General features: G+C 36.0%; 5 protein-coding genes across 10 annotated transcripts; 2 read left to right on the top strand and 3 right to left on the bottom strand.

Moving 5' to 3' along the window:
* Nucleotides 1–723: 723 nt before the first annotated feature.
* On the bottom strand, nucleotides 724–7,557 carry LOC116111955 (serine/arginine repetitive matrix protein 1). Of its 5 annotated transcripts, none has more exons than XM_031398117.1 (15): nucleotides 7,427–7,557; nucleotides 7,207–7,296; nucleotides 6,735–6,857; nucleotides 6,284–6,451; nucleotides 6,108–6,194; nucleotides 5,832–5,968; nucleotides 4,712–4,759; nucleotides 4,575–4,631; nucleotides 3,431–4,318; nucleotides 3,161–3,349; nucleotides 2,909–3,058; nucleotides 2,651–2,794; nucleotides 1,680–2,537; nucleotides 1,280–1,371; nucleotides 724–1,153 (listed from the first exon to the last, which is right to left on the bottom strand). In XM_031398117.1, the coding sequence occupies exons 1-13, from the start codon at nucleotides 7,445–7,447 to the stop codon at nucleotides 1,904–1,906; spliced, it is 2,736 nt and encodes a 911-aa protein (XP_031253977.1). In that variant the 5' UTR covers nucleotides 7,448–7,557; the 3' UTR covers nucleotides 724–1,153; nucleotides 1,280–1,371; nucleotides 1,680–1,903. The 5 variants fall into 5 exon arrangements, with proteins under 5 accessions (XP_031253977.1, XP_031253974.1, XP_031253975.1 ...); XM_031398114.1 differs by having other exon boundaries at nucleotides 1,280–1,352; XM_031398115.1 differs by having other exon boundaries at nucleotides 1,280–1,332.
* A 2,123-nt stretch (nucleotides 7,558–9,680) lies between these two features.
* Nucleotides 9,681–14,640, top strand: LOC116111972 (transcription initiation factor IIA subunit 1-like). Its single transcript, XM_031398147.1, has 11 exons — nucleotides 9,681–9,921; nucleotides 10,237–10,401; nucleotides 10,784–10,984; nucleotides 11,233–11,293; nucleotides 11,384–11,442; nucleotides 11,629–11,757; nucleotides 13,012–13,164; nucleotides 13,694–13,757; nucleotides 13,844–14,001; nucleotides 14,115–14,198; nucleotides 14,286–14,640. Exons 1-11 carry the CDS (start codon nucleotides 9,802–9,804, stop codon nucleotides 14,307–14,309), a joined length of 1,218 nt encoding a protein of 405 aa, XP_031254007.1. The 5' UTR covers nucleotides 9,681–9,801; the 3' UTR covers nucleotides 14,310–14,640.
* A 522-nt stretch (nucleotides 14,641–15,162) lies between these two features.
* On the bottom strand, nucleotides 15,163–15,546 carry LOC116111988. Its single transcript, XM_031398161.1, has one exon. The coding sequence runs from the start codon at nucleotides 15,544–15,546 to the stop codon at nucleotides 15,163–15,165; it is 384 nt and encodes a 127-aa protein (XP_031254021.1).
* An 885-nt stretch (nucleotides 15,547–16,431) lies between these two features.
* On the top strand, nucleotides 16,432–20,398 carry LOC116111960 (D-xylose-proton symporter-like 3, chloroplastic). 2 transcript variants are annotated; one of them, XM_031398131.1, is made up of 14 exons: nucleotides 16,435–16,877; nucleotides 16,969–17,069; nucleotides 17,458–17,536; nucleotides 17,665–17,724; nucleotides 17,848–17,914; nucleotides 18,003–18,127; nucleotides 18,239–18,340; nucleotides 18,429–18,803; nucleotides 18,937–18,984; nucleotides 19,084–19,146; nucleotides 19,278–19,358; nucleotides 19,469–19,567; nucleotides 19,794–19,931; nucleotides 20,052–20,398. In XM_031398131.1, exons 1-14 carry the CDS (start codon nucleotides 16,680–16,682, stop codon nucleotides 20,184–20,186), a joined length of 1,671 nt encoding a protein of 556 aa, XP_031253991.1. In that variant the 5' UTR covers nucleotides 16,435–16,679; the 3' UTR covers nucleotides 20,187–20,398. The 2 variants fall into 2 exon arrangements, with proteins under 2 accessions (XP_031253992.1, XP_031253991.1); XM_031398132.1 differs by lacking the exon at nucleotides 17,848–17,914 and having other exon boundaries at nucleotides 16,432–16,877; nucleotides 17,981–18,127.
* A 680-nt stretch (nucleotides 20,399–21,078) lies between these two features.
* Nucleotides 21,079–23,184, bottom strand: LOC116111941 (L-type lectin-domain containing receptor kinase I.8-like). Its single transcript, XM_031398102.1, has one exon. It carries the CDS (start codon nucleotides 23,179–23,181, stop codon nucleotides 21,166–21,168), a length of 2,016 nt encoding a protein of 671 aa, XP_031253962.1. The 5' UTR covers nucleotides 23,182–23,184; the 3' UTR covers nucleotides 21,079–21,165.
* Nucleotides 23,185–27,761: the final 4,577 nt, after the last annotated feature.

Here is a 27,761-nt window from a genome sequence, read left to right as displayed (position 1 = left end):
CTTAGAAAGGTTAAGACACAAAAAAAAAAATATTAATTATTACTTATTGAAACACTACAATAACTCACATCGCATCGCATATATTCTGCTTCAAATAGCAATAGGCACTCCACTCAGCTTCAAGAACTTCTCCCAAAAACTAAAAATTCTCCAGTACTGACAAAATGGTGAGGACCTTAATTTAACTAGTATGGAGTACCATATATTGGTTCTACCCTCCAGGTCGGAGTACCTTTCTTTTTTTAATTATTAATAAAAAATTATAAACTTTGTATTAAATTACTCTAAAAAGGTAAGAACTTCTCACTAACTAATTATACCTTTGTTAACTTAAGAATCAAAACGCCCAATAATCTATAATCGGACACACATAATGCCGTATAAATCCCCAAAAATATTTTCAAACTAAAACTTAAAAAGAAAACAACTCAAATATTATGGACCAATAGCAACCATCAATTCAAGCGATCGTCCTTGTAAAGGAGCTAAAGTACACATATTACTAGCTCCTGCTACTATTATTCTAATTCCACTAAATTACCAATTCCACTTATATTTGTCAACAAACACAATGCATCCCAAATATTAACAAAGAAACTTTGAAAAAAAAAATATCAATTAATTGCCCCATTAAAATATCCTCTGCTAAAATACCCTCCCAAGTACACATAAATTTTCAACGCTGTAACGATCTGTTCATTGTCCTCCCATTTCAAAGTAACCTAACATTAACATGACATGATTCACATCCCAACAGGAAAACATAATCGTTTAATCACTTATACAAATGATAATTCTCTGCAACTGCAAAGTATACAAATAAAAAGCAAATTCACAATATATACAAACATTAACAAGAAAAGGTCAAAAGAATCCATCAGGAACTTTTCCTGCTAACAAGAGTGCATATGAAAATCTTTGCACAAATCAAAGATGACCACAGCCAGTAGCTCAGAACTAAACTCAAGACAAGCACCTCCCATATGCTATGAGATTATCATATACAACTTACTATATTATTCATGCATATAACATGACACGATATATACTGCACAGACCTTACAGCTGATATCAACATCAGGACAGGACGAGTCCGAAAACTATAGCACCATGGAGAATATTAGAAAATTAAGTCCCAGGAACAACTCTCAAACTGCCATCCATAGAGAGGTTAACCGAAATAGTGAGAAAGCAGCTACCATAAATATACAAAAAGGATTCACTTATCGACACCGAGATTTCTTCTAAAAGAACCCTTAGAAGGATAAGAGTACTTCACCTGAATTGATGTCCAGAATGTAGGTCTGCATATGATGTGCTCAACCAAGTCATCTAGTTGACAAAATATTCATCTATCAATTGACCAGAAAGCTGATTTAGAGTCAGTCTCATATTAATGCAACTGACAAGACCCTTTTTAGGCTTAGTTTTGTTCTCTTAAGAAGAATAACAAGATCAATCAAACCTATAGACCTCATCAACTTCTACTAGTAGCACTACTCAGACTCAGATTTAACATCAGATAGGATATTGACACAAATATTTTTTCTAACAAATGAAAAAGTCATAAAGCACTAATAATCAAGGCAACGAGATGCCTTTCCCTTCACATTCAAACAACAGATAAAATCCCACAAAACAATGAAATCAATTCCCGACTAAGGGAAGACAATTATTACCAGAAAATTTAGCAGCAAAGTCTGCATAGAGTTGCACTCAAGAGATTAGCTCAGGAAATCCTCATTTATCCATTTCAGCTGCCAGCAGCAAACACAGACTACATTAAACAGTTAACAAAATATAGAATACTCCCATTCAAAACATGATTAACCTAGAAAATTAAGATACTGGTCACCAAGATTTAAATGACAAAATAACATCTGATGTTCCAAGACAAAAATATTTAGCGACTGTTGATCTTCTTTGCTTTAATGGATTCCAAAGCCTTATTTCGTAACTCAATCTCAAGCCTTTTCTGTTCAGATTCTGTCACTTCATCGTCACTTGGATGAGACTCCCTTCTAGAAATATGTTCTCCATCCGAACCATCAGCATCATTTCGATTTTTCAATTTGTGCTTCTCTGCACGTCGCTCTTCCTTTCTACGACGTCTCTCATCACGCCGTCGACGCTTTTCCTCTTTTCTTAATTTCTTTTCTTCCTTTCTCCTCCTCTTAGCATGCTTCCTCTCAGTTTCAGAATCATAACTGTAGTCATCATCTGAAGCCACTTCTTCCCTCTCATATTTATGCTTTCTCTTTTCCTTATTGTCAGCTCTGTGTTTGTAACTTTCCTCAGAACCAGAATCAACACTATCACTCCGGTTGCCATGATCCACTTTTTCAACGACCATTGTCGCATTTGCTGACTTACGCCGTTGATCACTTTCCTTGCCATTACTTGAACGAGAGTGGTTTCTCTCATCAGATTTTTTACTTTCTCCTGGGTACGATGACTGTTGCCTCTCACCGGGCAAGGTTGGTGACCTTTCTTGATCAAAAGTTTGAGGACGATCACCCCTCCCAGAGGATTTTTCACTGCCAGGAATGTGTTAAAATATCAGATAGCATACCTAAATTTAGTTCATGTATAAGTAATAATGTGAGCAATCAAATAAGCAAAATATATTGTATAGCAGAGACACGTCTACCTCTTTAAATCCTGGTTTTTCTTCCTCAGATCTATCTTATCAGGTTGGCTCCTAGATTCAGGGGGATGACGATCTGATGCTACCCTGTCTGGAGAATATTCTTCCTTTTGCATAGATCTACGTGATGACACGGATTTATGATCCCTGTCCTCCCCACAAGCATGAATGAAGTACAATTCAGCAAAATTGAAAAACTTAAAATTTCCACATGATAACAAGGAAAATCAATTCAGTAGTTATCAGAAAATAAGAACAAACCTAGTACGATTGGTATCTTTTTCTTCTTTACTTGTATCTGGACCACCTTGACGAGGTTTTTCTCTTGGTTTTTGTGGAGGACTCAAGCTGCCATAATGAATCCTTGCATGCCAGGTCTGCCTGCCAGGACTTTCATATGGACTTAATGACCTTTGGAAAGCAGCCAACAATGTATAAACACATATGTCAACAAAATGATGAAGAATTAAACATTAAAGATGTTATAGATAATATAAAAGCTGATATAAATACCTCCTATCTTCACTAGCACTCCTTTTCCTTGTTGCACGTGGAGGGGACTCTGATACAGTAGGAGACCTCTCTGGTGATGGTGAAAAAGCTGACATCTTACGTAAATCATTCCGATTCTTTGATTCTCCAGGTGGTGACCTCAGAGAGCTGGAACGTCGACGTGCAGCAGGAGAAAAACTCTCACAGACTCTGTACATGACATATTACAACTACTTCAGATATTCAAATAGCAAAACTTCATTAAAACATCTACTTAGAGAAGGTACATACCTAATTTTCTCTCCAGGAGATTGCACAGGTGATCTCCTATAGTCATTGGGAGATTTCCTCTTGATTGGAGATAGAGTCCTACGTCGTGGAGGAGATGGAGAACTTGATTCATAGGGTGAAGGAGACCTATGACGGGAAGGAGTCTGTGGTCTCATGCGGGCAGGAACAGGTGATCTTTGATGTATGGGAGATGTAGATCGATGTTGCGGAGTCAAAGGAGATCTTTGATACCGCCGTCGCACAGGAGAGAGTGACGTACGATGCACAGGTGAAGGGCTCCTACGACGCACAGGAGAAGGGGATCCACGCTGCACAGGTGAAAGGGATTCACTTCCCATGGGTGAAGGAGATCTACGTCGTCGAATAGGTGAAGGTGATCTACGGCGCCGAATAGGTGAAGGTGATCTACGGCGCCGAATAGGTGAAGGTGATCTACGACGCCGAATAGGTGAAGGTGATCTACGACGTCGAATAAGTGACGGTGACCTACGACGTCGAATAGGTGATGGCGACCTACGGCGTCGCACTGGTGACGGCGACCTACGACGCCGAACTGGTGATGGCGACCTACGACGCCGAATAGGAGATGGCGATCTACGGCGACGAACAGGAGATGGTGATCTACGACGCATTGGTGAGGGTGACTTGCGTCGAAAAGGTGAATGCAATCTACGCCGAAAGGGAGATGGTGATCTGCGAAGCGATCGTGACCTAGATCTTCGCCTTAAATAAGATGGTCTTCGTCTAGGAGAGGGGGAGAACCGAGGTGAATGCCTCCTACGAGGTGTAATTGACCGTCTTCTCAAAGAGTGGTGCACCCTGTCAGAAGAAATAGAGCGCCTTCGTGCATTAGGTGATCTAGACATACTCCTTGACTTGCGCCTGCCACTATTTGTGTATCAAATCAGATGCTACAGTTTAGAAGATTTGCATATATGTACATGAAAGATCCAAGTTAAAAAACATAAGCACCCATAACATATACATATATTAGGCTAGTAAAGGTTAAGACACAACAAACGTTGTACTAATCCAAATTAACCCAATATGGGGCTTAGAAAGGTTAAGACACAAAAAAAATATGGTACTGCTCCAAATTAACTAAATTTGGGTTTAATGCTGCAGCACAAAAATATAACCATACCCTGAATAATCTCTGGAATTGGAATGAGACTTGCTGACAGACCTGGAAGGTGAACCTCTGCACAATAACCAAAAACATTATGAATACACAATAATGAAACCAGAAGACTAACAACACATGGCAATCAATATAATTACCGATGAGGTGAAGGGGAATGACCAGCCGACTGTGGAGACCTAGAAACCCTGCAGGGAATTGATATAGCATCATTCTTCAAAAAACAACACAGTAATACTAGAATGATAAAAGTTATTTCCAGATAAGTACACCCTAAATGTGCTACTGAAAAGAGAAACAACAACCCAAGACTTGTCTAGCTACTAAATTACAATAAGTAAATGCCCCAACTTGAAGCAATTTTCAAATAAAACATTTCTAACATTGAGAAACAGAATACTGGAACTATTCTGGCAATTTTTCAACAGACTGACACAGTTACGTAAAATCTAAAAATCCTCCCCTACCCAGCGCAAAAGCACCAGTACAAATATATCTTTCCCGACATATATGTAAAAGCACTCAAAGTACAATTAATGTCTGAAACTTAGGAAAGCCATTTTACATTTACCTCCCAACTGACATGTACAATGTTGAACCAAAAAGAAACTCAAAATGGAACTCATAGGTGGGACACAATATGATCGATCATTTCAGCATTTATCATATAAACTATTCATTTCAAGAAATAAATAAATCGCCTACAATATTAACCAGTGAAAACGTTCAGATTTTGATAGTTATATCGCATATATGCATGTGAGAGTAATCACTTAACTTTACAATTGAACCCATATTAATTTGCCTTTTCAATGCCAAAAATTAGGTTTTCATATTACCAAACCTCATTTTTTATATGTATAAGAAACTAAACCAAACCTCATTCATTAAATGAATCAGCCAAACTATACCTAAAAATTAATTATACTCACAAACATGTCATAGAATTGCAATGTTGATCAGCCAACAACATTTTCAGCCCCTTTCCTCCACAAACTCTAATTAGATTAAAATGAAAGGAATTTTCTTTTATATTTCTAGTGCTTTCAAACTTCAAATTTGTCAACCATGTTTTAAACAATCAGCACCCATACAATCACAAATTTGATATAATCAATTCTACCTATGTTTCCAGATTGGATAAAGTAAACATATATCGCATGGATGGCCATATAAGTACCTATCTTGTTCTATAATGAATACAAAAAGAAGAACAATAACAAATGTTATTACATTAATGCAGCAACTTTAAACTCATACCTGCTCCTTCCTCTCACACCATTCCTCTCGCCAGGTCCTTTCCCATCCTCAGACCGGATACTTGCATCCTTTGCCAGCATAGTCTTTGTGTTTGGATCCAAAGCATCCGCAGCAGCCTTCATTTCAACTGCACCGTCCTACAGTAGTTTGAGGTAAAGGACATGAACCCAAATAATTGCAGAAGCTAGCTGAATGCCATGAGAAAGATAAGCGGTAGTTAAAACCAAAAACCCAACTCTAGAGACTGTAACTCCAGCATGAATAAACTATTATTACCATCTTCTTCAATCTCTCTTGGTCACGTTCTCTACTTTCCTTCTCTTTCTTCTTCTGAATTTCATTTGCTATCCTATCTGCCTCCAACTGCAATAACCCATGACAAAATATTAGAAAGCAGTGACACTATAAGTACACATTGAGCTATATCTTGATTTTACGGGGGAATGATCAACCTTTTTCTCCCTTGTTTCTTCTTCCTTGGCATCCAAGAACTGCTGAGGAACTCCACTAGCATTCTTTTGCGCACTGAGGAGAAGCGTCCAAAGCTCTTTCATAAACTTTCCAGTATTTTTCTCCATGAAACCAGTAAGTGATATCTGCACCTGTTTCCCATTCACCTCCTGCATTAAAATAACATAGAACAAGTCCCATCTCAATCAACTGATGTTAGGTTTGATATTATGGAATGTATATGTTAATATTCAGATCCTGTGCCGAGTAAAATGGTGTATACCACTGTATTAGTGGCCTAAAATAAAGGATTAAAGGAAGCAAGATCCATTGTGAAATATACTTAACCACATAAATACGATTTGATGGAAAAAATAAAACAAGATAACTGCCATTGATGTATAAAAAAGATAGTATTTCCAATCCTACTATCCACTTCAAAATCATATTTACCTTTCCATCAAGAAGGCCGTAAATGAAGTTGATGAGAACTTCATCTTCAAAGCCAAGTAGCTCAGTAACCCTATTAGCAATCCACGGTCTAATAACATCCATCTTCACTTTTGTCATGTCCACCTGAAACCATATAATTTTCCCACGTCGTCAACAAGCACGCAAGTTACAATTATATGGAAAACTCAATTTGATACTACATAGCATATAATTCAATTTTATACTACTAAAATTCTCTGCATTTCTTACCTTTCTTATTTAAAAAAAAAAAAATCACAAGCAAAGTGCCTTCTGCAAAAGCTAGTAAAACAATTACATGAACCAACTGCTTCCCCCAATTCAAACTCTAACTACTTCAATTTCTTCGTAATTGAGAAAAAAGAAACGCATAATAAAACAACATATTAAAGGAACATAACAAACGTGTAAAAATATACACAATAAAATAAGAAATTGTGAGAATCAAACGAACCAGATGTTCCAGTTCAGCGGCGAATTTCTGCGATTTCATGAGCTTCGCTTGCTTGTTCGAGAACCGCGTATCTTGATCGGCCGAGGTGCCCTAATTAAACACGATAAACAAAATCGTAAAGTTATTATGTTAAAATGCAGAGATCTGGATCTAAAATCTAAAACAAAACTATTCAAGTGCAATAACATAGAAAAATGAAATTAGAGGAATGAGAGCTTACCCTGAAGAATCCGCCCGACATCTTCTAGGGTTTTGGGGGTGGAAACTGGAGACTGACGACAGGGTGAGTTGCCAAAGATGTTTAATAAGAGAATATTTGCGAAGAGAGAAAAAGATATTTGTGTAATGCACTTGAAATGTTTAGGAATCATCGAATCAGGGACCTTTATTCTGTATCGAGACGCTGTCGTTTTATGTTCGAAGTCTCCACTTTTAAAAATGCTAGAGTTAATTTAAACAATTTTTTTAATAATTTTCTTTTCAATTCATTAAAACCATAAATTCTTTAAAAACTAATTATTTTGTTGATATTCCTTTAGATCAAATATATTTCTAGATGCCACACGTGAGAGTACAAAATTTGGATTAATATCTTTTATATAGATTAAACCATCTTTATATTCAACCAAAAAAAAAAAAAACAATTTGGTCCACCAATTAACTAAATAAATTGTGGTATGTCACATTATAATGAATAATATATTATGGCCGAATGAGGTGATCAAGATTTTTGAATATATTACTCAAGAAGTTTTGAGTTTAATTCCCCTAGGTTGCTAATAGGAATAATTATCGGAGAGTTTATTCGATTGTTAACTTCAGATTTCAAAGGATTAATTGAAGTGTGCGCAAACTAGCGTATATATATAATATGTTATGCATTCTTATTTCATTTGGTAGTCATGCTTTTATTTTTATAAGAATTAAACTATAAGAAACAACATTAACTTGAATATAGGAAGACTCACACTAGTAATCTCTCATGTCGATTTTCCTTTGACCTCTGCAATTTTATAAAATCGTGAAACTGATTATAAATTGAACAAAGAGATTGATGGTTTTAATAAAATAAAATAAAAAATAATCTTTTATTATATAGAGAGAAAACGGTCACCAAAATAGATATTTTAAAGTAGTTAACACAAATATATATATATATATATATAGTTTTATTCTAATTAAACAAATATCAAAAGAGATTAATGATATCAGTTGGGCTAGTTGGGCTGAGTGGACCTTTAAGCCGCCCAGATCCCTGTTTTTATTCATTTTTACACAGTACCAAGATCAATGTATAAACTGATTGGCCCAATCAATTAATGCAGTTAGATTGATATTATCCATTTAGATTGATATCATCCACTTTGGTCCTAGTATGTACTAATTTGTTTTTTTGACTTCACATAATCCTCATCTACCCAAAATACATCTATTATATTGAGACGACTCAAGAAATATAAACTGTCCCAAAATTTTATTTGCCAACGATGTAGAATGGTATCGAATTCTCATATTATAAATTTTATGTCTTTCGTGAGGTTGTCACATCGTATTATAAGTCACAAGTTCAATTTGATACTAATGTTAATAGCTTAAGACTTAAATGGTTAAATGTATAAATCCTGCTCGTTTTAGGCTTATTTTGTATAAATTTGTTTTTAGGTTTCATGTAAGTGTTATTCACAAAAAAAAGAAATGTTACTTCCTAGTTAAAAGAACTCAATCCTCATAAATTGATTCAAATTTTATTACTAACTATGTAAAATGTGGTCATACACATTAAAAATCATGGTTTAGTATGTAAACTCATCTGATGATATGGAAACCCGGTTGCCATTTACTTATCTTTTTGTTTATGATATTATGGTACTATTTAGGGATTGAAAATTAGGCAAATACAATTTTTTAAAGGTTAAATTGTTTTTTGGTTGTGGAAATTTTAAGTGTTTTTTAATAATGGATTATTAAAGAGGTTTTGTTATAAGTAAAATATAAAATTTAAGATAATATAAGGCATTTTTTATTTTTCAAAACTTAGAAAAAATCCAATAATTTTAATTTATAAGATTCAATTGATCGTATATTATATTATAAAAGGGACGTGAAAACCAAGCAAATATAGATACTAATACACGGACACCTTCTTAGCAATTCAAAGTGGGACCTGCCACTTGAAGAAGTACGGTTCTGATCTTGTCGCTAATATGAACGGTGTAAAACTCGCTAGACGACTCAGACAGAGCGCCTCACTTCCTTACCCAAAAGAGAGCTTAAAAAAATTAAGACCCCTGCCAGATCTTGCCACGTGGACCCAACTCATATAATCGGATGCAAACCTATTTATATTCCACTCTTTATTCAAAATTTCTCGTCCGCCCCTCTCTCTCTTCTGATCTCCTCTCTCCGATCTCTCTCGCTGAAGCTCTCTCTCACTCCAAAAACATCTCACAATTAAATAAAACCCTAAGATTTTCCCGATGCTTCCCTGAATTTTTCCGAGAGAATTATCCTTCGCTTTCGATTCTATTGTTTTGCCGAGAAAAATTTATCGGAGGAGCTAGGGAGATTTTGAATTGAATTCAGATTGAAAAAGAAATGACGACATCGACGACCAGCACTGTGTACATCCGCGTCATCGAAGATGTCATTAGCAAGGTCCGTGACGAGTTCGTCAATAGCGGTCCTGGCGAGAGTGTTCTCAACGAGCTTCAAGGAGTAATTTTCTTTTCTTTTTCACATTTTCACGTTTTTAAGCTATGGTTTTAATTTCATTAATTTTGTGTTATAGTGTTAGTATAGGAGCTGTGATTTTTCGTTTTTAAAGATATTGATTTTGTTTTTGAAGAATATTGGTGTTTTGGTGGATCTGAGTAGGTCTAGGGTTTTGAGATAGTTTGATTTTGAGCTGTAGTGAAGCTGATCTTGGTTATTAATTATTTTTCATTTATTAAGGTTTGGGTTAATTTTGGTTTGCTAAGGTTTGGGTTAATTTTGGTTTGCTAAGGTTTGGGTTAATTTTGGTTTGCTTAGATTTGGGAAATGAAGATGATGCAAGCGGGAGTTGTGTGTGGTCCGATAGATAGGTCATCCGCGCCAAAGCCGGCACCAGGCGTAACTCCAGTTCACGATCTTAATGTACCGTACGAAGGGACCGAGGAGTATGAAACACCTACTGCTGAGATACTCTTTCCCCCGGTAAGTGTTTATTTCCCTGTGGAGTTTTTTTTCTTTATTCCTTATGTTGCAATTTCTCAAGTTTTGCTTGCATTTTTTACCTTGATTTTGTATTTGAGGATTTTTCTGTGGTTCTTTTTTGTTTGAAGATGTTGTACGTTAATTGTGAACTTTTGAAGTGATTTACGTGTCAAATTGTGTTGGATTATGGAGTTTTGACGTGGGTTTTCTAAAATATTGTTGCTTGGTTGTGAATTTTAAAGTGATTTGTGAGTCAAATTGTGTATGATTTTGGAGTTTTGAGGTGGTTTTTGGTTGGATTACTATTGTTGGGGTAAATTTTGAAGTAACTGATGAGTGAAATTGTATTTGTTTTTTTATGAGCTGTTTCCATTGTTTGCAGACGCCTTTGCAAACTCCCATTCAGACGCCATTACCCGGAAGCACTCCATTACCCGGAAGTACTCCATTACCAGGATCTGCGGATAACTCAATGTATAACATTCCTACTGGATCTAGTGATTATCCCACTCCAGTAAATGATTCTGGTGGCAGTACTGAGGCTAAAGGTGGAAGTGGAAATGGAAGGCCAAGCCCATACATGGTAAGAACAGTCCTAACAATACCATCATTTTTGTTGGTTATTATTTTGGAAGTTATTAATTCATATTCTCCCTATAAAATTGGGTGTATATGCACCTGTTCTTTCTCCTTTGTTAAAGCTGGCTCTTGGAATACTTTTTGGGGGCATAATTTTGCTGGCTAAAAGTTTTCTATAATTATTGTGTTTTCATAAGTTGCTTTTGGAAATTGGATGCAATTGATGACCTATTCTTTATTTTCTTACCACAGCCACCTCCTCCTTCTCCATGGACGAATCAGAGGACCCCTCTAAGTGTTGATGTTAATGTTGGTATGTACTTGTATGAGCATGATGGTGAAAATAAGCAATATATTTTATGATTTTAACAGTTCTTTAGTGATCAATGGCGTCTTGTTGTAGCTTATGTGGAAGGGCGCGATGAGGCGGATAGAGGAACCTCTCATCAACCCCATACACAGGTAATTCCTGTTATCTGTTAATATTGAAATTGCTGAGTGACCTATGGTTTCTGATTTAAGGAAAATGCATGATCAAAGAATTAGGAGTGACTATTTTCATGAATTTTTCTCTGTCTATCTAAAAAGTATGTGATACTGTTGCAACTGAAGTTGATTATCAGTTCTTGTATTTTGAGTGAATTCCAGGACTTCTTCATGATGTCATCTGGAAAGCGTAAACGTGAAGATTTCCCTACACAGTACCAGAATGGTGGATATAATATACCCCAGCAAGATGGAGCTGGAGATGCTATACCGGAAATTTTCGAGCTTGAGGTGTGTTTCTCCTTTCCATTGTTAATGATAATACAGTAGAACTTTTTTATTATTTATTTGTTTTTTGATGGATAGGAGGGGTGTTATAGCTACTTATTTTAAGCTAAGGTTTTTGTTTTACTTGAATTACTTTACCATATTTTATATACGAAACAATTTGAACATTCTACTAAATGTTAGACACTATATTCTTGATAAGTTTAACCAGTTTTCTAAAATTTGCTTGTAAGTAATGTAATTCCTTTTTTACCTTCCAGGCCTTGCTTTGCCTTCTCCATCTAAGTGATCTTGTATGATTGAAAGTTCTCATTTTGGATATTTTGATGAGCTAAATTTAGAAGAGTGAGACTGACTGCTTTATTTTGCCGATAGATTGCGAGCTTTGAGCCTACAACACTCTTTTCTGACAATTGCTTGCTTAAAGCCTAAATCAATTTTTAGTTTCTTGTTTTGGGCTGGTGTTAGTGAAGGCCTTTTAGTAGAAATGGGAAGGCATTTGAATTTTTGCTCCCTGAGTGAGGATGTTTTGATTTGATATAGCGGAACTTTTGATGTATGAAAACATGCAATGAACATTTTGACTAAACATCGAGATTAGAGAAGTTGAGTAACTTTGGCTGTTGTAGTACTGATAGGTGCTCCAAATGATATTGGATAAAATATTAGCCATGTTGATTGAACTCTATGATACAGCTGGTGTTATCTTCTCAACATAAAATGTGAGAGGATAATGTGGTCAACCATCACAATTTTTATTATTAGGTGAAGTATTTCACACTGTTATGTGGCCTTATTAGCTTTTAAGCTTTTTTTTTTTCTATTCAATCACTGAATCAATTGGTTATTGAGCTTCTGCAAGTTTTCATTTTCGTGTGAGAGTGACTTTATGTTTTTTGCAACTGGTACATGCTGTGAAGTGGCCAAGGAAAATACATATTTATGTAAAAACACAAAATTTAAGACTTTAGCTTGAGAAGGAATGAAATTTCTTCTGTGAGATTTGGTTTTAGTTGAACTGCTATAAACAGACAGATTTGTGTCCCAGCTTTATTGTTGGAATATTCAAATAGATGAAATTTTGTGTATGAGATTTATTTTTAGTTAAATTAAGGATGAAGGATTCTTCTATCTCATGTTTACTGTTCTAACATCTGAGTGTAAATTAGCTATTCATCATTATATATATACGCACATACATGCAAGCACACACGTATTTTGATTGCATATTCAAATATTGTAATGCTAATCTTCCAGGTAAGCCCAGGGAGTGGTTTCACTGGTAAAGGTAACACTGTCACCACCGCAAATAGGGAGTCCCTAGTGCATTCGTCCAGGTCATCTGTGAAGATTCCTCAACTGGATGGGCCAATTCCTGATCCTTATGACGATGTGCTTTCTACTCCCAATGTATGTATTATTGCTATTTAACTTTTAGATATAGTAATGTGGAAATGATGGCAATGCATTCACGGTGTTCCATGATTGGTGTAATTGCTAAAAAAGTGGTCTTATTTCGGCACTTTCAGGATTTTCATCAACTGGTATTTTTGAGGCGGCAACAAGTTTGCCTATAAAATAACTGTTTGATACTAAAAAAATCAGTGGTCTAGGTCTTGTATTGAGTGATTTGGTATATGCACACTATGATATGAACTGATTGAGGACATGTCTGTATCAGTATCCATGTTATCTTTTTGCCCTTTGAAGTAGATAATGATTGACCATATGATATCTGTACTCATACCGTGATTGGATGCGCATTTGCAGTAAGATTTAATTGTAATCTATCATCTTTGGCAAACTGACTGCTTTTCTGTCTCTTACTGGCACTCAATACTAAATGCATGCTTTGATTGTCATGAAAGATTCCAATTTACTAACCTTCAATTGCCTTTTTCTTCTTGGGGCATTATCCCTGCTTTCCGTCACATTGAAGATATACTACAACCAAGGGGTTGTTAGTGAAGACTACAACATAGTGAACACACCTGCTCCAACTGGTAAGCTTAGCTTGATGTCTTGAAGACCGTGTTTTATTTGCAAATGCGTGAATTGGTGTATGATATTCTCTTCTTTCTCTCTCTAGACCTACAGGCTAGTACTCCTGCTATTGTTGCACAAAATGAGGCTCTGGATGATGATGATGACGAGCCATTGAATGAAAATGATGATGATGAATTGGATGATGTGGATCAGGGAGAGGAGCTGAACACTCAACATTTAGTGTTGGCTCAGTTTGACAAGGTATTCTTTTGCTTATTCTTGGGTACACATCATTGATCATTATAACATGGTGGTAAATATCTTTGTGAATGAGCAAGGGTGGTCATGATTAACAAGATGCATTTTTGGTATAGGTGACTCGTACCAAAAGCAGATGGAAATGTGCATTGAAGGATGGAATTATGCATATAAACAACAAGGACATTCTCTTTAACAAGGTGCGCGTTTTAATCATGATTGATATTTTTCTTTTTATGTCCTTTAATTCAAAGTTTTGAGTTAGAAGGCTTTGATATGCTGTGCAGGCAACAGGAGAATTTGACTTCTGATTTGTTGAAGAGATGTTTGGTTGTCCATCACGTGGGGTGTCACTCAGAAGAGTGAATCGGGAAGAGTTGTTGGGTGTTTCGTAAATTTCCTTTTATAAATTTCTGAACGAAAGGTTGAGGGAAGGGAGTGAGATGGTTGGATTTAATAGCTTTTAAGACTGGTTGGACTGTTGACCTATGTACATAAAGAGGAGATTTTTTAGCCTTAAAAAGTTAAAATGGTTGGCTACTTATTGGAGTTTACCATTTTTCTAATGGAATCTGTAATTCTGTTTATGCCATATACATGGAAAGTTTGGTTAATTTACAAAGAGCATTGTTTGTTTATTTATGTTCATGCTGAATTGTTTTTTTGGACTCCTGTCCCTTTTTTCGCTCATTATTTGCTGTGATGAATGGAATTGCAAAAATAATGTTTACACAATACACAAAGCAAATCATTATCTATATTTTGGGTCACCGGTCCACCCACCTAATAAATGCAAATTTTTTGGAAAGTAAGCTGTCTTCACTAGGTAATGTATCAGCCCAAACTCTAAAGTAGATTCGTTTACATGGTTTTCTTATGTCCTTTTCCTCTTGGAGTCTGAATCTGATTCCTCTCCATCATCTTCTTCAAATCGTTCATACAGACATTCATGTTTTAATGAATATTAAGATTGGCCACAAAAGAAATAAAATTCAAAAACTTAGAATTACATCTTAATGTTTAAATATATTTGTTTTAAAGTAGTAAAACATTAAGAAAATATCACTTGTTCTATAACATAAATGGCCAAGATTCTAATTGTTAAAAGTCTTAGGGATGTGAAATTCGTAAAGAACACGAACACAAATGAAGAATAAAAATTTATCATTGAGCATCATTTATAATCACACATTTTGATTTAAAAACAGAAAACATAGTTGCTGGGTCTGCCACTGCCCTTTCTCCTGCAACCGACGACCCACCACCACCTTTCTTCTCATCACCGCTGCACTTTATGTCATTATTATTCCTACTTTTAGGGAACTTAAGCTCCTCTCCCTCTGCCAATGCTTTTGGCGATTCAATGAGCGGCGATAACAGAGGAATTATGGAGACATTACCAGAGGACGACGACGCATAAGGGTTTGTCACCTCATCCAGTTTAAGATTCGCCGGTGCATGCTTTTGAAGCCTTGTGGGTGGCTTCCCAACTTTTGTTCGACTCTTGGAAACAGCTTGTTTCTCAAATATGTTCTCACCGTCTTCCATTTCTTCAACCAAACTTTGCTTCTTCTCTTTCACACACACCCACAAAAATATCAAACTAGTTCTTCTTATTCTTAATAGAATGGCAGTTAAATTCTTGGCTTCAAGTTGTGGCTAATTAAGAAAAACAAAAAGCTAACAAGAACGTGTGACAGTCATTTAGTAACGGTCATTTACTGATAATTACACACGTTTATTCAGTTTTTAATGGCTGATAATAATTCTAGGAATAGGGTTATATCTTCAAGTCAATTAAACCATTAAACTCCGAGAAAATTAAGGTCTCCTCTTAATTTCATCAGTTTCTAAAATTGGCATCTCCCCCCAGGTAACAATGTTTTGTTGGTCTAACTTTAAGTCCTTAAATTTAGAAGCCATATGTATTTATGATTCTTCCGATTGCTAAAGCTTAACTATTGAGCCCCCAACCTGCAAACCCATTCACGGCTTTACTTAAATCATACAGATGAAAAATTGAACCTAAGGCTGTATGTCTATCTATATTATATTCAATTCATTCTTGGGTTATTAATATATTGTAACATTATAGAATTTGCTTATTTCTATTTTATGCCTTACCAAAGTTTATAATGTCCACGATATCAATAATAATTAAACTAAATTAATAAAGAATTTAAATATATGTTCAAATTAATGTGACATCCAAAAAATAAAATCATAAAAACCATTAAAGGAAATAATATTATAATAAGCCTATTTCAATATTCTTTTGGAAAATAATTTTGGGTCCTTAATATTTGATCCGTATAGATTTTGTCCCAAAGATTTGATTCTTGAGGGATTAAAACTTCCATCTCTAGAGTTAACACAAGGAGATTGGATTGATAATTGGGTTTTGAGATGTTTGGATTACAGGGAGATGGTGAGAGAGTTTCCAAGGCCTTTCAATTGCCTTAGGATGGAATTTGATTCCCTAATCTTACTTTGAAACAAGTAAAAGGGGGAGGTGGAGGTGGTGCCAAACCGCCAATCCCAAGTTGTGGCAAGCAGTGAAAGCAGACGTCTATCCAAGTCAAAAGTCAACCAAAACTACATATGCAAACAAAACTTGATAACCAAAACACAAGATAGTAAAAGCGGGAACCTTAACTGTCTACCGTCAGATCACTCTTTTCATGGCTTCCACTACTTCAATTCGTCCTCTCTTCTCCTTCAATCTCACACAATTTCACCGACCCAAGAAGCCAAAGTCTCTCTTCTTAAACTCTCACACTGATCCTAAACCATCTCTAAATTCTTTCTCTTATTTCAAGACTAAGAATGTCCTATCTTCAAAACCACTATTGCTCTCAACTAACAAACCAACATTCAGTGTAAAATTTCTGTAGAATCATTCTTTTTATTGTTTTAATAAATGGGTATTTTTTTTTTTTTTTTTAATTTCCTTCTTTTGTTTTTGGGTAGGTTGGAGCTCAGGGAGAGTATACTACTGGAGGAGATGATAAGTCGCCTATATCTGACGCAATATATCAAGAGGATTTTTCTTGGTCTTCTGTGATTTTGCCGTAAATGTTTTTCCTTCATTTCTTCATTTGATGTTTGTTTCTTCTGTTTTTTCGGTTAATGGGTAGTTCTGTTTTCTGGTGGAGAATTTTGAATTAGTCATTTTGTTACATAGCAACCTGTTATGATTTTAGGATCATCTGAATTCTACTTAAATTTACCTTTGATCTACATGTTATTTTGCTAGTACTTGCTCTTAAAATTTTGCTTCTGAAAGCAAAATAAATGGTTCTAAAGTGCTAACCAATGCCTAATTGATGGTTATGAAAAATTGATTGCCAATGCGCTTTGGTGAATAGTTAAGTGTGTTCAATTTCAGTGTGAGTGTCCTGTTGTGTTGATGATTAGCATAATACTGTGTCAAATTAACTCAATTCATTCAACATTCAGGTTTCTGTTCCCAGCTTTGGGAGGATTGTTATTTGGGTATGACATCGGTGCCACCTCTGGTGCCACCATCTCATTGCAGGTACTGATATGCTCTTGTGGGTTTTTTTTTTTTAGTTGTAGAGGTTACTGCTACATTTGAAGATACTTTTCATTTAAGCTAGAAGAAAATGCACTAAAAAATGTAATTCATTCTTATAATAATTGCAGTCAGCTGAGCTTAGTGGCACGACTTGGTTCAACCTATCGGCTGTTCAGCTTGGTCTTGTGGTATGGTTCATGTGTCACACTTAAATGAACTTATTTTTCATTTATGGAAACCTGCTGTCAATTTCTACATACACTCACCAGGGTGTATCTATATAATTTTATGTCAAGTTGCCTTGTATTTAGGTTAGTGGTTCCCTCTATGGAGCTCTTTTTGGATCTATCCTAGTGTACCCAATTTCAGATTTCCTTGGTAATCTGTTACTTATCATCTTCCTCTTAAAAGTTTGGAACTCATAAGTAAATCATTCTCACCCAGTTGTTTAAACTGACTAATAAAGGAAGGAGGCGTGAGCTTATAACAGCTGCTGTGCTATATGTGCTTGGTGCTCTAATCACAGCCTACGCTCCAGGCCTTGGTGTTCTCTTAGCAGGACGGCTGCTCTATGGTCTTGGCATTGGTTTGGTAAGTTTCTTGGTTTATGTTCACCTGTTTTTGTACAGTTACCTAATTCTTTTTGATGTAATTTATCATATTTTAATCATCGCTCAGACTGTCTCATTTGACAATTGACAGGCCATGCATGGGGCTCCTCTGTACATCGCAGAAACTTGCCCATCTCAGATTCGTGGAACCCTAATTTCTCTAAAGGAGCTCTTCATAGTTTTGGGAATTTTGGTGATTTTTTAACAATGATTTATGCTTCTATATTATGTTTATATTCTTTCAAGCAATGAGTTGAGTTGAAACATGATCCTATTTTCAGTTAGGTTATTTTGTGGGAAGCTTCGAAATTAATGCAGTTGGGGGATGGCGTTACATGTATGGGCTCAGTGCCCCTATTGCTTTGTTAATGGGACTAGGAATGTGGAGTCTTCCGCCTTCTCCTCGCTGGTTACTTCTCAGGGCATTCCAAGGAAAAGGATCCCTGCAAGAATACAAAGAGAAGGCCATGGTTGCCCTAAGCAAACTAAGGGGCAGGCCTCCCGGTGACAAAATATCCGAAAGGCAAATAGAAGATACCCTTCTATCAGTTAAGTCTGCCTACAGTGATGAGTCTGAAGGAAGCTTGTTGGAGGTATTTCAGGGGCCGGCTTTGAAAGCTTTCATAATTGGTGGAGGTTTGGTCCTTTTTCAACAGGTGCTTTGTCCTATTTGCTGGTCTGTGCTGCTATATTTATGTTTGCCTTATTTTAATCTACTAAAAAAATTTATTATGGAGAGAATACGGAGGAATTTGTTTTGCAAGCTGAATTACTGTTTAATTGTAACAGATAACAGGACAACCAAGTGTTTTGTATTATGCAGGTCCCATTCTTCAGGTACTTGATACATATGCTAACGTTTAGTGAAATGGAAGATATTTATTTACTTAAGTTTTACATAACCTTGTAATAACTTTTGCATTACCAATGCTCAAGAGTGCTGGATTCTCTGCGGCTGCTGATGCTACTCGAGTTTCTGTTGTAATTGGTCTGTTCAAGGTACCTTTGAAAATTATATCTCAAATCCTTCTGATTTAGGATGAGTGATGAATATCTCTGCTATGTTATTCTCTTTTGGGGCACTGAAAATTTTTCCTTTTTGTAATGGATTGATCCTGATCCTTTTTCAGTTACTGATGACATCGGTTGCTGTCTTCAAAGTTGATGATCTTGGAAGAAGACCCTTACTGATTGGAGGTGTCAGTGGGATTGTATGCATCTTGTCTTCTCCCAAATATTTGATTTTTCAGTGTTAGATGCCATAGTTGGTGGAGAAAATAATGGTCTGTTTTTCTGTATTATTTGGTTGACTACACTACAGGCGCTTTCCTTAGTTCTGCTTTCTGCATATTACAAAGTACTTGGAGGTCTCCCCCTTGTTGCTGTTGCTGCTCTGCTTCTCTATGTTGGTTGCTACCAGGCAAGAATTATGTCTTATGGTTGTTGGTGTTAATTACTCATTTTTCTCCATAATTAGCTACATCCCTATGGTATCAATGTATATTGACTTAGATAATATTATTCTAAGGAAAAGGAATTGGAAAATGTAGAAGAAGAAAGAATTGACTGAGTTTTTGTTTTCAGTTAGTAAGCTCAAGGTGAAGGTTGAATCTGATAGAGTGTTTGTTATTTAAAAATCATTTCAGATATCATTTGGGCCTATCAGTTGGCTAATGGTGTCAGAGATTTTCCCCCTTCGTACAAGAGGAAAAGGCATCAGTCTTGCAGTGCTTACTAACTTTGGTTCAAATGCTATTGTTACCTTTGCATTCTCGCCATTGAAGGTATTCATCCAATTTCTAGCAATCTATTCCTCTCAAAAGTTTTTCGTTCATTGTCTTTGATTCCTATTTTTGATCAACTGGTTTAGTGATGATCTGCATTAACATTCTCTAATTCTGCAGGAGTTGCTGGGAGCAGGGAACCTTTTCCTCCTTTTTGGTGCTATTGCCTTGTTATCAGTTTTGTTCATAGTCCTCATTGTCCCAGAGACCAAAGGTTTGAGCTTGGAAGAAATTGAATCTAAAATTTTGAAGTGAAACCTGACAAGGCACCAGTATACCAAAGATTATATTCGTATTTTTACATGTAACTTAGAGATTGTTTTCTTTCATTTTATGTTATTTCATTAACTCAGTTGTAGAAATTCCAAGTGTCTTCATGTTATGGTATTGATGCATGATGAGTATGAATAATTTATGCTAACTGGGTCTATATGAATTATGTATAAAAATGAATTTTTGTTTTGAAATTGGTACTTACTGAAGTTCATGAAATTCATTAAAAAGCAGAAAATCTAAAATCATTGCACATTGTTATTTTACTTGGTATCTAATATTTGGTTTGTCTGTATGCAATTCATGGGAAAACAGAAAACCATATTGCTGTAGAGTAATGTATTCATTTTGGTGGATTCATTATTGTGTCTGTTTGAAAGTTTAAAATGCTAACGGAAGGATATCAGCAATGTTTTAAGCATCTATGATGCAGTACACAGTATTGCATGAACGGATTGGCAATGGAGGTTCAGTCCTAGGCTCAACCTCTTCGGGCAGTTGTTTGAAGAAATTTTGTGCATGTTTGAGATTTTCGTAGCTTATAAAATGGTCACTACATAATCAACAATAAGACTATGAGTGAGCCAGACTGATAAGTGATTAAGTTTAAAGCTACAACAAATCCCAAATTGGCCCTTAGTTCAAGAATCACATACAAAATTGAAACAAGACTCTGAGTAGGAAGCAAAATAGTTAAAAGTTACTCAATTGTTCTCATATCTTTTAAGGCAAATCATCCGACTTGGTTATGACCTCTGGGATTACTTTTTAACTTTTCTTTGGTTATATTATAGCTATTCTAACATAGATATGGAGCTAGCTGTTGTGTTCAATTGAAATCAGATTGACTTACAGAATACAGTGACAAGTAGAATTAACAAAAGAACTACCAGTTTCATAAATTCTCAGAAAGTTGTAGATTGGTCCAAAGAAAGCCGTAATTGCATGAATGATATTTGATTCAACGACCTTCTTTGAGGACTGAATCACTAGTAGACATAGTCAGAGTAGAATTACTTTCGAACAATGAAGGAAATGACCCACTACTAGAAGCTTCATTATTAGTTATGAACACATCAATTGAACTGCTATCAGGTGATATATCTGGCAATGTAGCATCGCCATCCAGATACTGCATCAACTGTCTCATGTTAGGTCTTGCTGCGGGGTTAGGGTGTGAACAAAACAGCCCTAGTTTCAGTACCAACTCCATTTGCTCCTCTGCGTAAATACCTTCTAATCTTGGATCACTGGCATCGATGATAGCTCCTCTTTTCCAGTAATTGATTATCCATTCAACCAAATATACCACTCCATAACCTTGTTGCTCTATAGGCCTCTTTCCACAAGCCACCTCAAGCATGAAAGCCCCAAAAGCAAATACATCTGTGCTGGTAGTTGCCTTTCCAGTTCTAATAAATTCGGGAGCCAAATAACCGACAGTTCCCACCAATTTTGTGGTTTGTGGATTGCTACCATGATCATATAGTTTAGCTAGGCCAAAATCACCTAACCTCCCATTTAGTTCGGCATCCAATAGAACATTACCCGGTTTTATATCTCTATGTAGGACAACTTGTTCCCATTCTTCATGGAGGTAAAGAAGGCCAGAAGCTATTCCTCTAATGATTCGAAATCGCTGAAACCAATTAAGATTTGGCTCTGTATTGCTGTATAATATTTTGTCCAGGCTTCCGTTTGGCATATAATCATAGACCAAAATAAATTCTCTCTTTCGCCTGCAATAGCCGCGGAGTTGCACCAAGTTCCTATGCCTTAGCCTTCTCATGCTAACAATCTCAGCCACAAATTCCTTCATCCCTTGTTCCGAATCGTGAGAGACCCTCTTGACTGCGATTTGCTCGTTAGAAGGAAGGACGCCTCTGTAAACCTTTCCAAAACCTCCTTTTCCAATAAGCTCTTTGTCCTTGAAACCTCTGGTTGCTTTATAGAGATTCTTATAGGGGAACCTTTGAGGGCCATATTCCCTTTCCCAGTCTTCACATACTTCTTCATATTTCTTCTTCCACACAATGTAAGCAGCTACAATGACTACTATAAAAAACACAGCCACCGCTACTACAATCAAAACAATCATCAGTAGTCCAGGTTTCTTACTTGCTTTCCCGTGAGCAGGAACAGGAGGAAGCTTGGAGACATCAATGTTTTGTGCTTGTCCGCTTCTGTTGAAGCTCCATCCTAGAATATAATGGTCACTTGTAACTGTTCCAGTTGTTGCTGAGAAACCAACATACATAGAGTCCAAGAGAACTTCAGAAAGATTGAGCGGTGTTGACAAGAGAGGTCTTTCTGGTTTTGCGATTCGAATAGGAGAGAGAGTCACATTGAGTAATTTTTCAGCACCATCGTAGTCTATCCAAACCTGTATTGGATCTCCACTCATGAGCACTAAGCTTTTGTTCTTCCGTTCTTCATTCGAATAATAAGTTGCTGTAGCAGATTCATTAGAAATCAAGCCGTTCGCATCAATTCCCACATGGTTTCCATCTATGTCATAAAATTCAGGGCTTTTTACAGTATCAACCTCGATCGCTAAGATGTGGTTTGTAGGCTGGCCATTGTTTGTAAGATTGAAGAGTCCCAAATAATGACCTGCAACAGCGCCAGTAAAGTTCATAGACGGTGAGATGACGAAAGCTATGCCATGGCCTCCATTATTAACCGATTCTGGAACTATGGCAAAAACAAAATTCGTGGAAAAGGAAAGAGATTCAGGGGAAGATGTGTTGAATTTGAATGGGAATGGATAAAAAGCATGACCAGTTTGCCTCTCAGAAGTGTTGGTTAGCTGCAATAGACCATTGGGGTGGATTTCTGAGAATTCACCCAGATGTAATTTGGCTTCATGGAAGCCATGATTGTAGATGAACTCGTTTTCATTTTGAGATGAGCACAAGCAAATGAAGGATAAATTGAAAAGCATCCAAACATAAATCGATCGAAGAGCTGCAGCCATCACAAGAAACTAAAAAAAAAAAAAAAAGGTGAAAAGATTTTGTGAAGAGGAAACAAATTTTGCCGCTAGTTTGATTGTTTCAAATTCCTGAGAGCGGAATATTTGTTACTTACAGTACATTAGTGCTGAATATTTTGTTATTTAAAGAACATTGAAAAGATCAAGTACGTCTCTGATACTGTAGTCTTTCGAATGCAGGAACAGTGGAGAAAATGTGGACCTGCCAGTCGAAGCCCGTGAAGGAAAAGTCTCTCGCGTTAGGAAATGATCAAGTCAATTGGAAAGGACTAGTCTCTCGCGTTAGGAAATGATCAAGTCAATTGGAAAGGACTAAGCTTGAGTCTGCTTGGCTCATATTACCCAATGAATACTTGAAGTAAAATTGATTCTACTAAAAAATACTATGAACCAATGTACCTCTATATACTTCCTTCTAGTAACACGAGGAGGGAATCAGATAGCTGACCTCATATCTTGACATCAATAATTTTGAATATTGAGGGTTGATAGCTGCATGTGAAACAATTTCAGCAAAATTTAGGTAGAGTTGCATGGTAATGGGGGAAGTGATACCGAGTAAAACCGGGCGGCTCACGTTGTTCAATCATTCTACATGTGCACTTGAAAATGAGAGTTTGGGTCTTCTGTTTGTTTTGAGTAATCTTTATTTGCAAATCAATACAATGACAAGTAAAAATGATACAAGTGTTAGAATTATTACCTTAAGTTTAGTCTTTTCTCTTATTTTCTTTGTAACCTATTTATCTTTATCTTTTTGTTGCAATTTTTATTTTATTTTTTTGTGTGGTTCTCATAAAAGAAGTTATGAAAATAACATTCTCTTTTGAGTTTCTTCAACATATTGGATTTCCTTTGATTTATCATGGTATGAGACCATAAATTTGTGAAAGAAAGTGTAATTACTAATTACATCCATGTTTCTCGCGGATCCAACTTGACAGGATAGCTTCACAGGCTAGGAACTTATAGACACTCCGGAAAGGCGACAAGTTATGTAGTGTTCATAGAATATTGAAGCAGTTTGATACAAATGACCAAACTGCTACTCACCACTGATTGTAAAAGGGCTTTGTGTATCTTTAATTAGGACCATACATTAGTCCTCACATTCTAAGGAATGTTATTTATAAATCATATTCATATCTTATAAAATGCATTTTTTTTTTTTTTTTTTTTTTTTTTTGTGATCGTGGATGTTTAGGTCAGTTTACGCGTATCTCGCCTAATCCTCGAAGCCCTAAAGTTAAACGACTGGATAAACCCTCCAATGGCCACCCTTATTGACAATCGAGAAGAATCGAACTTAAACCTTTTGAGTAATACACTCAAGAGTTCCTATTATCCCACCCAGTTACTTAGGGGTGATTAACTTACAAAATACATCAGTCCTCACATTACAAGGAATGTTAGTCCTCAAATGCTGATTGTATAAGGAATGTTATTTTGTTCTCATTAGTCATTATAATTCTCGTGCACTCTTAACAAGATTGGTTGCATAGTTTGTTTGACCATAAATATGGAAACATATGGAACTTTGAGGACCACTTGCTTCAGTCTTTTCTAAGTCAGCAATGAGTCCAATGACTTGTATTAAGTATTAACGTGTTAATTCAAGTCTATCTCCTTTGAAAATGTTTTCATAAGCCAGATTAACACTTACTGTCAATCAAACTATGAGACTAACATATAAAAGTTCATTATCATATTCAATTACAATTATTCTTATTTTTTCAATTATATGATATTATTCACATATAAAATTATCAAATCTCCAACTTTTTTTTTTTTTTTTTTTTTAATCACAAATCAATAGTATTGAGTATCAAACTCACCACATGATAATTCCTTCTAAGATTCGGCACAATCAAACCCCATGAACCTGAATCATTCAGGGTGCATCCTGCATGTTGCAAATGATCCGACAAAAAACAAGAGCACCTTATGTAAAACTGATAGAGAAGTAGACTTATACATGAGTACGTTTGCAACATCTCTCTAATTTACAGTTGAAATAATTTTGATCAATTTTCCATATCACTGCATCATCAGTATCAAATTCCTGAGAGCTGAATATTACCCAATGAATTCTTGAAGTAAAATTGATCTTATACCAACAAATACTATGTGATAAAGTAAATTGATCTTCTACCAACAAATACGATGTGATAAAATGAGTTTGGATATAACTCACTCTAAAAAATTAGCTCAAGGGAGGAGAGAGCCCAACTATAGATGTGAGGAAAATTCAACTTCAATAACTCACGCTCAACGTGCAAGGCCGGGTCCAAACTCATCATCGCCTCAAAAGCTGGCTCAAGTAACAGCCTACCAACTTGACGATGTGGGACAATTCAACTTCAATACCCCCCCTTGACAATGTGTGACGAATTCAACTTCATTACTATGAACCAATGTACCTCTATAAACTTCCTTCTAGTAACACGATGAAGGAATCAGATAGTTGACCTCATATCTTCACATCAATATTTTTGAATCTTGAGGGTTGATAGCTGCATGTCAAACAATTTCAGCAAAAATTTAGGTAGAGTTGCATGGTAACGGGGGAAGTGATAGCGGGTAAAACCGGACGGCTCAAGTTGTTCAATCATTCTACATGTGCACTTGAAAATGAAAGTTTGGTCTTCTGTTTGTTTTGAATAATCTTATTTGCAAATCAATACAATGACAAGTAAAAATGATACAAGTGTTAGAATTATTATCTTAAGTTTAGTCTTTTCTCTTATTTTCTTTATAACCTATTTATCTTTATCTTTATCTTTATCTTTCTGTTGTAATTTTGTGTGCGTGTGTGTGTATGGTTCTCATCAATGAAGTTGTGAAACCCTAATATTCTCTTTTGAGTTTCTTCAACATATTAGGTTTCTTTTGATTTTATTTTTGTCATGATATCAGAGCATCAATTTGTTAAAGAAAATGTAGTCACGAATCCAACTTGACATATATTTATCTGTATTTTTATATTGTAATTTTTTTTTTGGTGGTTCTCATCAATGAATTTATGAAACACTAACATTCTCTTTTGAGTTTCTTCAACATATTGGGTTTCTTTTGATTTATCATTGTATCAGAGCATAAATTTGTGAAAGAAAGTGTAATCACATCCATGTTTCTTGCGGATCCAGCCTGACAAGATAGCTTCACAGGCTAGGAACTTAAAGACACTTAGGAAAGGCGACAAGTTATGCAATGTGCATTGAATATTGAAGTAGTCTGATGCAAATGGTCAAACTGCTACCCACCATATCAATGCTGAATGTGGAAGGGCCTTGTGGACCTTTAATTAGGATCATACATTAGTCCTTACATTCTAAGGTTGTTATTTATAAATCATATTCGTATCTTATATATATATATATATATATATCGAGGTTCTCAACACTAGCTTGTGTGCATCTCATCGAGGCCATGAAATTAAACGACCAGGTAAATCTTTCACTGACCATCCCTATTAGTAATCAAGAAGAATTGAATTTAAGACCTCACGAGGTAATACACCCAAAAGTTTTTATTGTCCCACTCGGCCACCCAGGAATGATTAACCTATTAAATACATTAGTCCTCACATGCTGATTGTATAAGAAATGTTATTTTGTTCCCATTATAATTTTCGTGCACTCTTAAAGATTGATTACGCATAGTTTGTTTGACCATAAATATGGAAACATATGGAACTTCGAGGAGCACTTGCTTCAGCCTTTTCTAAGTTGCAATGACTTGTATATATTAACGTGTTAATTCAAATCTATCTCCTTTGAAAATGTTGTCATAAGCCAGATTAACACTCACTATCAACCAAACTATGAGACTAAAGTATAAAAGTTCATTATTATGAGCTAAACGGTTATATTCAATTACAATTCTTTTTATTATTTCAATTATATGATATTATTGGCATATAAAATTATCAAAATCTCCAATTTTTTATTTATCACAAATCAATAATATTGAATATCAAACTCACCACATGATAATTACTTCTAAGATTTGGCACAATCAAACCCCATGAACCTCAATCATCTTACATTTGAATTGATATCTTCAGCGTGCACCCTGTTGGAGTTGTCAACTACTTCAACATTAATAGGTTATGCATATGCAATCGGGGTGTTATAATTTGAGGTGGGCCTGACTCCTCACCCAATAAAGCCTTATTGAATGGGAGGATTACCCCCTCTTATAACCCAATAAGCTTGAGTGTGCCTAGTCGATGTAGGACTCCAACACTCCCCCTCACGGTCAAGCCCATATGTTGGGTCATGCCTGTTATTGGAGGTAGTTGCTGGCTCTAACTCCTCACCCGCTGGTCAAGCGCTCAGCTCAACTGAACCTGGGCTCTGATACCATGTTATAATTTGAGGTGGGCCTGACTCCTCACCCAATAAGGCCTTATTGAATGGGAGGATTACCCCCTCTTATAACCCAATAAGCTTGAGCGTGCCTAGTCAATGTGGGACTCCAACACGGGGGTCCTGTTGACCGGTGAGTGGGCAGGGGTCGCAGGGGTAGAGCCCCTAAGCCCGTAGGCGGTTTGGGCTTTT

Source organism: Pistacia vera, unplaced genomic scaffold (assembly GCF_008641045.1).
Source record: "Pistacia vera cultivar Batoury unplaced genomic scaffold, PisVer_v2 Contig655, whole genome shotgun sequence".
Taxonomy (NCBI): domain Eukaryota; kingdom Viridiplantae; phylum Streptophyta; class Magnoliopsida; order Sapindales; family Anacardiaceae; genus Pistacia; species Pistacia vera.
Note: the sequence above shows the minus strand (reverse complement) of the source record. Positions and strands in the feature narration are given on the sequence as shown.